Below are 12,518 nucleotides of genomic sequence, written 5' to 3' on the forward strand. Positions count from 1 at the left end.
AAAACGAAATGTTATTCGAACTCGGCATCTTGAGCAATTCGTTCCTAAAAAGCCCGAATCAGGTAGAAAATTTTGAACCCTTCATATCAGCGTTAACACGTGTTTTGCAGTAAACAGATGCCGATTTCGTTTTCAACGTCCATGTAACTAGGGTCGGCGTTGGGTGAAAGGATGAACGGTTCTTACAACAAGAAGAATTTGAATTTTCATATGACGGTGAGGGCATTTGTTTTAAAATTTTCAGAGTACAAGAAGTATACAGGGTGTTTCACGAGTAAACAGACAAATGAAAACCGTGAAAAGAGGGCATTGAGCTGAGTTCAGAATCATACCATATACAGGGTGTTCCAAAACTAGTGAATCAAACGTTACACCACGTTAGAGTAAACCAAATATCATCGAATGACACAAACATTAGTTCGACGAAAATGTACCGTTTCCAAAATAATCAGAATTTTATTAAAATACATAAAGTTGCCGATTTTCGAACTATTTTTCTTAATAACAGGGCCAGTTTGTGAAAAAGGATATCGATTTTAAATTATATTGAAATAATATTATTGTTTCATCTCCCCTAATTGAAATTATTTTAAGTAGTTAATCGATAACCATAACCTAAGTAAATGTAAATTAAAACAATTGTTTTTTCTACATGATTTTTAATACTCAGAATAAACAGGGGTGATAATATGGGAGAAAAACGCTATCCTCAATAACAAATTGGCCTTGTGACTGAAAAAATAGTTCGAAAATCGGCAACTTTAGGTTAGGTTTTTTTAGAAACGGTACATTTTCGCTCAACTAATGTTGGTGTCATTCGATAGTATTTGATCTAGTCTATCGTGGTGTGACGTTTGATTCAATAGTTTTGGGGCACCCTATATATAGGTTTCTTCGAGGTTTTTTGAAATTTCTCAAATTTCCGTTTGGCTATAACTCCTGAAATTCTGATCAAGTCGACTGAAAATTTATATTTAGCCTTGAGTTGTTAATTTCATTGAAACAGAGCATTAAAATTCGACAAAAATCGGGACCGGGCTCAGTGAGGCTTTACTTAACTTCAAACTCATAAAAACACCATGTATGTAGTTTTTTAATCATAATTTCAACTTTTTTATCTGCATTATTATTGTCTCAAAATGAATTGATTTTTGGGTTGCCCCACCTGTTGATCATGTTCTAGAAATAATTTTTCTGGTCAGACGCCTCTAAGGAATAGAGCACATCATGAAAATGTATTTAGAAATCCATAATTGATTTTTTTTCAAAGAATATTCTGTTGAATGTGTTCAACAATTATACCATATTCGGTCTTCAAAATACTCTTTCACAAGGATAAAATGTTTCAAAATTGATAATATCCAAATATGGGTGGAAAAACTACGCTATCTTGAAACTAAAATTTAAAACTTGATATTCAGAATGAATCTTTTTTTCTATGGACAACTAGTTGTGTGAATAAAAACAAAGAAAGAAATGCGGGGTGTCAGATCTGGAGATCTAGCAGTCCAATATTGGGGTCCTACCCTTCTAATAAAATGACCTGAAATACTGATAAATACTTTTGCTGGTGCATGAATATCATCAATGTTTCAATAACAAATTGTAATAAGACCAGAACAATCCATAGATTTCCATAGATCCAATAATGACTATAACGGAATCAGTGAAGAATTCGAAAGTGCATTTATCATACTTATCCGAAGTGCCAATCATTACCTTCACTAAAAGACCAAATGAGGTGAAAACCAGTTCGGAAAATTACTTCAGTTCCACGTTGTCCATAAAAAGCGATTCATTCATAAGACATCGAATTATAATTATTATTTTCATGATCATGATAGCGTAGTTTTTTATTTCTATTTTTGTTCATTATCAATAACAAAGCTTATTATCACTGTTGATGACTTATCTGAATGATCAGACATGCTATAAATATCAAAAACAAATGCAAGACATATATTGAGAACGAAAAAATTCAGTTGAACATTTCCAATTCCATTTTTAGATTTCCTCAGTTGATTGGCGATCATATTCATCCCATTAATTAATGTGAAGTAAAAGTCAATATGCAGCGCTGTTTTTTCCAGACATTTCACGATCAAACAATTATTCATTAAAAATAATCTGAAAAGGCATACCAAAGTTTCATTGATTTTGAGAAAATCAATGGAGATACCTGAAAAATTCAAAATTATGACGAGAAAAACTACAAACAGAGTGTTTTGCATGAGTTTAAATTTGAATATATCCTCAATGAGTTCGGTCCTGTGTTCGTCAACTTTTAATGTTCTGTTTTATTGAAACTTAGAAGTTTAAGCGGATAATGAATTTTTAGCCGAATCCAACTGAAATATTTGGAGTTATAGCCGAACAAAAATTAGGGAAATTTGATTAAACTCCTCTCTATATCGGAAACGGAATGCCTAAGACACACATATGAGGTGTTTATGAACTAAGCTCAATGCCTTCTATTCACGGTTTTCGTTTGTCCGTTTACTTGTGAAACACCCTGTGTACTGAAAAATTTCAAAAGACTCCTCGAGCAATTAAGAAATGCCATTAAATCAAGGAGTTTCTTTTGAACCGCTATGATGAAAAATGTCTATATCCAGTTATTATTATTATTTGGGGTGATTCATCGAAAATCCCCAATATCTCGAAAACCAAGGCACTTTTGCCAAACGTAAAATATATTTATTTGAACCGCCATAGAGTACTCTACCCGCAGGCTCCATATTATTCACTCATTACGCCACATCCTGTATAATTATTATTATTATATCAATGTATTGAAAATAAACAGACACGAATACTAGGCAGTTGTTTTGTTTGAAGGTGAAGCTCCTGTTGCTTCAAACTTCTTTTAATTATTTTGACGCAAGATGATTTTTGTTGAGGAATTCAACATTATCGTAATTATCCGTTCATTTCTTCAAGAGATACCCATTCCCTACCACCTATGAGTATTCAATTCAATGCTAACACTGCATCAAATGCATTTCATCTTCGGGTTGATTTTTTTGAATTCTACAACTGATGTAACGTCTTCAGCCAAAGAAAATAAACAACAGTAACTCTCCTCAAGCTACTGATTACTTCTATTTTCCATGTAAATAAATAGATTTGGTATGTCTTCAATCAGTTTGTATAAATGTCAATTATGTTCGTTACATATTTTCGACGCAATATTTTCCGAAGTGATTTGACATTGTGATGAAGTACGTAATTACTGAGAGTCTCACGTAGAACGGACTACGTAGCACTGATTTAAAACTCAAAAATGTTTTGACAAGCGTCTCAACCCAACATTTTCGTACCATACAGAGTGAAAGGTATTCAATTTCCATGGCCAATCCTGTGCTAAAATGAAAGTGAATGAAGTATAGAAGCTGAAAGTAAAACGTATATCTTTGTTGATTCATTCGGGAAAAACATTTCAATGGAGTTCCTCATGTCGTGAATATAATGCCCAAAATTTAGATAACTATTTCATACCAGAACAAATTCGGTAAAATTGTCTTTGGAATTAATCTTATATGTAACGAAAAATTTCATTGTCATGTAACATTCATTTTAGGACCTATACGGTATTAAACTCCCCTATCGGACGAAGTATCGTAGACATAGCATACTTATTCAAAACTGTTGATATTCATGAAGAAAAGATAATAATTTCTGTCCAAATTCATTTACTCCGAATCCTTATCAATCAATTATTAGCGTATGAAGTTTATAAATATCAGTATCGTTCTCGAACTATTTACAGGTTTCAGTATGTTTAAATGAATCGGAAGAGCAGCTGTATTCTGTATATGAGTAGAATTCAAGCTGCCCTACTTTCTGTCCTCCTGAAATCTGGCAACGTTGCGGGAGGTGAGAGCGCACTACTAATAAGAAATATATGCGGAGGTAGTAAGGTCTGATTCGTTTAAAGAAAAATTTTTCAATGAAAATCTTTTCCCCTCTTTAGGTACCCCTGTTATTTACCTTCCCCTTTACATATATAAGCAAAAATTATTCCAATTAAAAAACTCCTTCACCTGGAGGTCAGGTCGCCCAATGAACTTAACGGAGGTAACAACGAACTACGGGTTCATATATATATATATATATATATATATATATATATATATATATATATATATATATATATATATATATATATATATATATATATATATATATATATATATATATATATATATATATATATATATATATATATATATATATATATATATATATATATATATATATATATATATATATATATATATATATATATATATATATATATATATATATATATATATATATATATATATATATATATATATATATATATATATATATATATATATATATATATATATATATATATATATATATATATATATATATATATATATATATATATATGAACCCGTAGTTCGTTGTTACCTCCGTTAAGTTCATTGGGCGACCTGACCTCCAGGTGAAGGAGTTTTTTAATTGGAATAATTTTTGCTTATATATGTAAAGGGGAAGGTAAATAACAGGGGTACCTAAAGAGGGGAAAAGATTTTCATTGAAAAATTTTTCTTTAAACGAATCAGACCTTACTACCTCCGCATATATTTCTTATTAGTAGTGCGCTCTCACCTCCCGCAACGTTGCCAGATTTCAGGAGGACAGAAAGTAGGGCAGCTTGAATTCTACTCATATACAGAATACAGCTGCTCTTCCGATTCATTTAAACATACTGAAACCTGTAAATAGTTCGAGAACGATACTGATATTTATAAACTTCATACGCTAATAATTGATTGATAAGGATTCGGAGTAAATGAATTTGGACAGAAATTATTATCTTTTCTTCATGAATATCAACAGTTTTGAATAAGTATGCTATGTCTACGATACTTCGTCCGATAGGGGAGTTTAATACCGTATAGGTCCTAAAATGAATGTTACATGACAATGAAATTTTTCGTTACATATAAGATTAATTCCAAAGACAATTTTACCGAATTTGTTCTGGTATGAAATAGTTATCTAAATTTTGGGCATTATATTCACGACATGAGGAACTCCATTGAAATGTTTTTCCCGAATGAATCAACAAAGATATACGTTTTACTTTCAGCTTCTATACTTCATTCACTTTCATTTTAGCACAGGATTGGCCATGGAAATTGAATACCTTTCACTCTGTATGGTACGAAAATGTTGGGTTGAGACGCTTGTCAAAACATTTTTGAGTTTTAAATCAGTGCTACGTAGTCCGTTCTACGTGAGACTCTCAGTAATTACGTACTTCATCACAATGTCAAATCACTTCGGAAAATATTGCGTCGAAAATATGTAACGAACATAATTGACATTTATACAAACTGATTGAAGACATACCAAATCTATTTATTTACATGGAAAATAGAAGTAATCAGTAGCTTGAGGAGAGTTACTGTTGTTTATTTTCTTTGGCTGAAGACGTTACATCAGTTGTAGAATTCAAAAAAATCAACCCGAAGATGAAATGCATTTGATGCAGTGTTAGCATTGAATTGAATACTCATAGGTGGTAGGGAATGGGTATCTCTTGAAGAAATGAACGGATAATTACGATAATGTTGAATTCCTCAACAAAAATCATCTTGCGTCAAAATAATTAAAAGAAGTTTGAAGCAACAGGAGCTTCACCTTCAAACAAAACAACTGCCTAGTATTCGTGTCTGTTTATTTTCAATACATTGATATAATAATAATAATTATACAGGATGTGGCGTAATGAGTGAATAATATGGAGCCTGCGGGTAGAGTACTCTATGGCGGTTCAAATAAATATATTTTACGTTTGGCAAAAGTGCCTTGGTTTTCGAGATATTGGGGATTTTCGATGAATCACCCCAAATAATAATAATAACTGGATATAGACATTTTTCATCATAGCGGTTCAAAAGAAACTCCTTGATTTAATGGCATTTCTTAATTGCTCGAGGAGTCTTTTGAAATTTTTCAGTACACAGGGTGTTTCACAAGTAAACGGACAAACGAAAACCGTGAATAGAAGGCATTGAGCTTAGTTCATAAACACCTCATATGTGTGTCTTAGGCATTCCGTTTCCGATATAGAGAGGAGTTCAATCAAATTTCCCTAATTTTTGTTCGGCTATAACTCCAAATATTTTAGTTGGATTCGGCTAAAAATTCATTATCCGCTTAAACTTCTAAGTTTCAATAAAACAGAACATTAAAAGTTGACGAACACAGGACCGAACTCATTGAGGATATATTCAAATTTAAACTCATGCAAAACACTCTGTTTGTAGTTTTTCTCGTCATAATTTTGAATTTTTCAGGTATCTCCATTGATTTTCTCAAAATCAATGAAACTTTGGTATGCCTTTTCAGATTATTTTTAATGAATAATTGTTTGATCGTGAAATGTCTGGAAAAAACAGCGCTGCATATTGACTTTTACTTCACATTAATTAATGGGATGAATATGATCGCCAATCAACTGAGGAAATCTAAAAATGGAATTGGAAATGTTCAACTGAATTTTTTCGTTCTCAATATATGTCTTGCATTTGTTTTTGATATTTATAGCATGTCTGATCATTCAGATAAGTCATCAACAGTGATAATAAGCTTTGTTATTGATAATGAACAAAAATAGAAATAAAAAACTACGCTATCATGATCATGAAAATAATAATTATAATTCGATGTCTTATGAATGAATCGCTTTTTATGGACAACGTGGAACTGAAGTAATTTTCCGAACTGGTTTTCACCTCATTTGGTCTTTTAGTGAAGGTAATGATTGGCACTTCGGATAAGTATGATAAATGCACTTTCGAATTCTTCACTGATTCCGTTATAGTCATTATTGGATCTATGGAAATCTATGGATTGTTCTGGTCTTATTACAATTTGTTATTGAAACATTGATGATATTCATGCACCAGCAAAAGTATTTATCAGTATTTCAGGTCATTTTATTAGAAGGGTAGGACCCCAATATTGGACTGCTAGATCTCCAGATCTGACACCCCGCATTTCTTTCTTTGTTTTTATTCACACAACTAGTTGTCCATAGAAAAAAAGATTCATTCTGAATATCAAGTTTTAAATTTTAGTTTCAAGATAGCGTAGTTTTTCCACCCATATTTGGATATTATCAATTTTGAAACATTTTATCCTTGTGAAAGAGTATTTTGAAGACCGAATATGGTATAATTGTTGAACACATTCAACAGAATATTCTTTGAAAAAAAATCAATTATGGATTTCTAAATACATTTTCATGATGTGCTCTATTCCTTAGAGGCGTCTGACCAGAACAATTATTTCTAGAACATGATCAACAGGTGGGGCAACCCAAAAATCAATTCATTTTGAGACAATAATAATGCAAATAAAAAAGTTGAAATTATGATTAAAAAACTACATACATGGTGTTTTTATGAGTTTGAAGTTAAGTAAAGCCTCACTGAGCCCGGTCCCGATTTTTGTCGAATTTTAATGCTCTGTTTCAATGAAATTAACAACTCAAGGCTAAATATAAATTTTCAGTCGACTTGATCAGAATTTCAGGAGTTATAGCCAAACGGAAATTTGAGAAATTTCAAAAAACCTCGAAGAAACCTATATATAGGGTGCCCCAAAACTATTGAATCAAACGTCACACCACGATAGACTAGATCAAATACTATCGAATGACACCAACATTAGTTGAGCGAAAATGTACCGTTTCTAAAAAAACCTAACCTAAAGTTGCCGATTTTCGAACTATTTTTTCAGTCACAAGGCCAATTTGTTATTGAGGATAGCGTTTTTCTCCCATATTATCACCCCTGTTTATTCTGAGTATTAAAAATCATGTAGAAAAAACAATTGTTTTAATTTACATTTACTTAGGTTATGGTTATCGATTAACTACTTAAAATAATTTCAATTAGGGGAGATGAAACAATAATATTATTTCAATATAATTTAAAATCGATATCCTTTTTCACAAACTGGCCCTGTTATTAAGAAAAATAGTTCGAAAATCGGCAACTTTATGTATTTTAATAAAATTCTGATTATTTTGGAAACGGTACATTTTCGTCGAACTAATGTTTGTGTCATTCGATGATATTTGGTTTACTCTAACGTGGTGTAACGTTTGATTCACTAGTTTTGGAACACCCTGTATATGGTATGATTCTGAACTCAGCTCAATGCCCTCTTTTCACGGTTTTCATTTGTCTGTTTACTCGTGAAACACCCTGTATACTTCTTGTACTCTGAAAATTTTAAAACAAATGCCCTCACCGTCATATGAAAATTCAAATTCTTCTTGTTGTAAGAACCGTTCATCCTTTCACCCAACGCCGACCCTAGTTACATGGACGTTGAAAACGAAATCGGCATCTGTTTACTGCAAAACACGTGTTAACGCTGATATGAAGGGTTCAAAATTTTCTACCTGATTCGGGCTTTTTAGGAACGAATTGCTCAAGATGCCGAGTTCGAATAACATTTCGTTTTGCGTGTTATATTGGATAAAATTGAATTTATTCCATGGATGATTCGAGAATTATTGATGTCCAGAATGCTCCAGAATGATGAAAATTTTCAGATTTCATTGAAATTCTTGCGAAAATTATCTCGTATATTTTCAAGTTTAGATTTTAATTCATTCAGAACTTTGAAGTTCGGCAAATAATGATGTAAATGATATAGATAACAGTCAATCACATTTCCTTCAGCGCAGTTGTTGTTTTGAAGAAAAAGCAGTAGATTCTCGCAAAATCCGAAACTCTACATGAATAGGCCCAGTTGTTCAGTTCGGGATTAAAGTTTATCCTAAATTGATTTTGACACTTCAGTTCAGTTCTGTCAGGTTAATCTAGGATCATCTTAAATCTCGGCCTTATCCTGAACTGAACAACCGGGCAACTTTTCCCCTCTTTAGGTACCCCTGTTATTTACCTTCCCCTTTACATATATAAGCAAAAATTATTCCAATTAAAAAACTCCTTCACCTGGAGGTCAGGTCGCCCAATGAACTTAACGGAGGTAACAACGAACTACGGGTTCATATATATATATATATATATATATATATATATATATATATATATATATATATATATATATATATATATATATATATATATATATATATATATATATATATATATATATATATATATATATATATATATATATATATATATATATATATATATATATCAATGGAATGGTAACTCCCAGAATTTTATATGGAAAAGTTTAAGGGGTATGGGGATTGATTAGTATGTATTAGATCACTCTTCTTTATTTCATAAAGTCAACGTTTCGACCACAATGCGGGTCTTCTTCAGGACTCTAAAATCACAAAACAGTTAAGACACATGGTTACATCGAACACGTTTAAAACCTACCGAAATACAGAGATCCCTTCGATATGAAGGATGATGTACCAACCAATATTCAAGAGTCAGCAGCCGTGACAGTACAAACAGTTCGTAATATTCATCAGTAAAAGACATATCAGGTGTAAACTTTCGCAAATCATCAATCGAGGTGTTTTGACAAAAGATATGGTTAGGTTTATGAGGGCACAGAATTTAGGTCTGACATATCGACCACAACTTAAATCATAGAGTCCGTTGTAAAGTCATCTGGTCTTGGCAATTCGCTGTCACCGAATTATCATCGCATAATGACATTTGGTCTCAGCAATTCACTCTCACTGAATCACTACCGCATAATTGTACTCTATGAGGCACAAGAAGTCATCAAGCACATTCAGTCTAATAACACAGGAAATGGTGGAAGCGTCACGTGATCTCACTCACCGCAATAGAGTCCATCATGTTCTGTGTCCCTCTCAACTCACTCTCACTGAGTTGATCTAAATGAATTAAATATGAATAAACATTGCTAATATTATTCACGTCCCTCCTGTAATTCATAGAATTTTCCTGGCGTTTAATATGGTACATCTCCATGAACCTTCTCTTATCCCCATTCGTCTCACTCTCCAGGACCTTCGCAGATTGGTAATCCATGAGGTGGTTTTTATTTCTAGTGTGGTCAGCTAGGGCGCACGCTTTATTAGGATTTTTTATATCGCTCCTATGCTGGGCGATCCTTCTTTTTAGCTGTTGGGATGTTTGTCCTATGTATACTTCCATGCACTCGGAACAGGGTATACTATATACTACGCCCATCGTGTTTCCAACGTCCAATCTGTCCTTCTTACGGCTAAACAATTTTTCGATCTTGAATTCGTTTTTTGGTACTATCCTTAGGGTGCTGGTCTTCAAGAGGTTGATCAAATCGTAGCTCATGTTGTTGATCAATGGGATGGTGGCGAAAGTGAGCGATGCTGGGTTGTCAACAGTGTGTGGGTTGTCACCCATGCTCTGTGGTCTTGGAGTGAGAGCAGTGTTGAAGATCAACCTTGCTAACAAGCCCTTGGGGTAACCGTTCTCTACCATTAACTGAAACAGCATTTTCAGATTTTTTTCTTTCAGGGTGGGGTGGGTAACTCTCAATATGCGATCCTTCAAGCCCAATATCGTATTTACTTTTTGTCTGTGGGAATGGTTTGAGAAATAGTTGAGGTATCTTCCCGATGAAGTTGGTTTTCTGTACCAATCCAAAATTATTCTATTTTCTGGGGTTCTCATAACCATTGTGTCCAAGAATGGAACACCTCCATTAGTTTCTTCTTCAAGTGTAAATTGGATGGACTGGTGCTGTTCATTAAACCTTTCAAGGGTGTAGGCTACTTGATCCTTAGGTACTGCGCATAAGAGGTCATCTACAAATCTTTTTATTAGGGGGATTTCAAAGGGGATGCCTGCGAGAATGCAATCCAAGAGAAAATCCATGATTATCTCAGCAATGGGTTGACTGAGATCAGACCCCATAGGAGAGCCAAGTATTTGCATGTAAAAATCGCCACCAAAAACGAAGTAGCAGGAGGAGAAAAGGAATCTGACAATTGCAATGAATCGGTCCTTAGGTATAGAGGTATGGAGTTTTATTTCGTCCCACCTCTTCTCAATTGCAGAAACTGCCAGTTGTACTGGGATGTTGCTGAATAAGGATACGACGTCCAAGCTAATGAGAACGTAGTCATTAGGTAATTGTAGGTCGCTGACAGACTCAGCAAAAGAAAATGTATCACGGACGTAATACCTGCCTCTTGTGGTTGACAGGTATCTTGTCAAGATGTCAGATATATATGTTGAAAGCTTAGAGGTAGGGGTATTGATCGATGATATAATCGGTCTTAAAGAAAGCGTCGGTTTATGGACTTTAGGTAAACCGTAGAATTTGGCAGGAACTGCATTATAAAAATATAGGCGTTTGCCCTGTGATTGTGTTAAATGACCCTCATTCACCAATTCTCTGATCAAAGCGTTACATTTATTTTGTATGGTTGTAGTGGGATCTCTTGCCAATGTTTTGTAATAGCGTTCGTCATGCAAGATTGTGTTTGACAGTTCAATGTATTGGGCTCTATCCATTATTACTGTTATGTTTCCCTTGTCTGACTGAGTCACAAGAATTTCTGGATGCTCTTTCAGATAATTCCTGCAATAATAAAATTCTCTTTGATATATGTTATTTGAAGTTCTTTTATTCTTCTTCATATAGTTCGTGACGATGTTGCTCGCTTGGAAGCGTTTAATATTCTTTCCTTCATCTGACAACGTACCGTTGAGGTTGATGATGTTCTCAATATCTGCCAGTAGCCTGGACATCGAGATTTCACCTTTTGGGACATCTATAGAAAATTTAGGTCCCAGCGCTAAGAAGTTTAGGACTCTATCGGGTAGGATAGTGGAGCTTATGTTTTTTACCCACCTTTGTTGTGGTTTCACCCTCTTCAATTGTTCCTCTGACAGAGCTCTCACCTTCCTCAGATTTCTCTCCCTGATGACAGCAAACCGTTTACGATATCTTCTGGACTGGCACAAACCATATCGGCTGAGTACTTCAGATGGGAGAAAATCCTCCAGAATCTGCCACAATCTGGACATCTCATTCTCCATTCTTCCAATCCTGGCGACCGTCACTTTAATCTCGAACTGAAGAGCCAGGCGCAGGGATCTGTCCCTCATAGTCTGCACCTGTCTCGACGACACTGCATCAGCCGCTGAACCAAACAAATAATTCATATTGCTGGATAGATGCTTGGGCATCAATCCAAGTCTTTTGCATTCTAACAGAAACACTCTTCGATTCCTGTACGAGGCAAGCTTCAAATTGTATGATGACCAGGATTTCAAGTTATTAGCTGTCTCTCTACCATAGGTTTGCTGTACTTCTGCATAGAACCCCATGCTTGAACATCAATGGAATGGTAACTCCCAGAATTTTATATGGAAAAGTTTAAGGGGTATGGGGATTGATTAGTATGTATTAGATCACTCTTCTTTATTTCATAAAGTCAACGTTTCGACCACAATGCGGGTCTTCTTCAGGACTCTAAAATCACAAAACAGTTAAGACACATGGTTACA

At 34.0% G+C, this 12,518-nt stretch overlaps 1 protein-coding gene across 1 annotated transcript; it reads right to left on the reverse strand.

Moving 5' to 3' along the window:
• Window positions 1-9,572: 9,572 nt before the first annotated feature.
• On the reverse strand, window positions 9,573-12,518 carry LOC123317178. The gene is made up of 2 exons (XM_044903568.1): window positions 10,572-12,518; window positions 9,573-10,484 (listed from the first exon to the last, which is right to left on the reverse strand). Exons 1-2 carry the CDS (start codon window positions 12,336-12,338, stop codon window positions 9,819-9,821), a joined length of 2,433 nt encoding a protein of 810 aa, XP_044759503.1. The 5' UTR covers window positions 12,339-12,518; the 3' UTR covers window positions 9,573-9,818.

This window comes from Coccinella septempunctata, chromosome 7 (assembly GCF_907165205.1).
Source record: "Coccinella septempunctata chromosome 7, icCocSept1.1, whole genome shotgun sequence".
Taxonomy (NCBI): domain Eukaryota; kingdom Metazoa; phylum Arthropoda; class Insecta; order Coleoptera; family Coccinellidae; genus Coccinella; species Coccinella septempunctata.

What these genes read in the sequence shown, in the direction of transcription:
- LOC123317178 (XM_044903568.1), bottom strand. Translation starts at nt 12,338, where the DNA reads ATGGGGTTCTATGCAGAAGTACAGCAAACCTATGGTAGAGAGACAGCT. An exon ending in ACCATTCCCACAGACAAAAA is followed by an intron (nt 10,485 to 10,571) that starts GTAAATACGATA and finishes ATGCTGTTTCAG; the next exon opens with TTAATGGTAGAGAACGGTTA.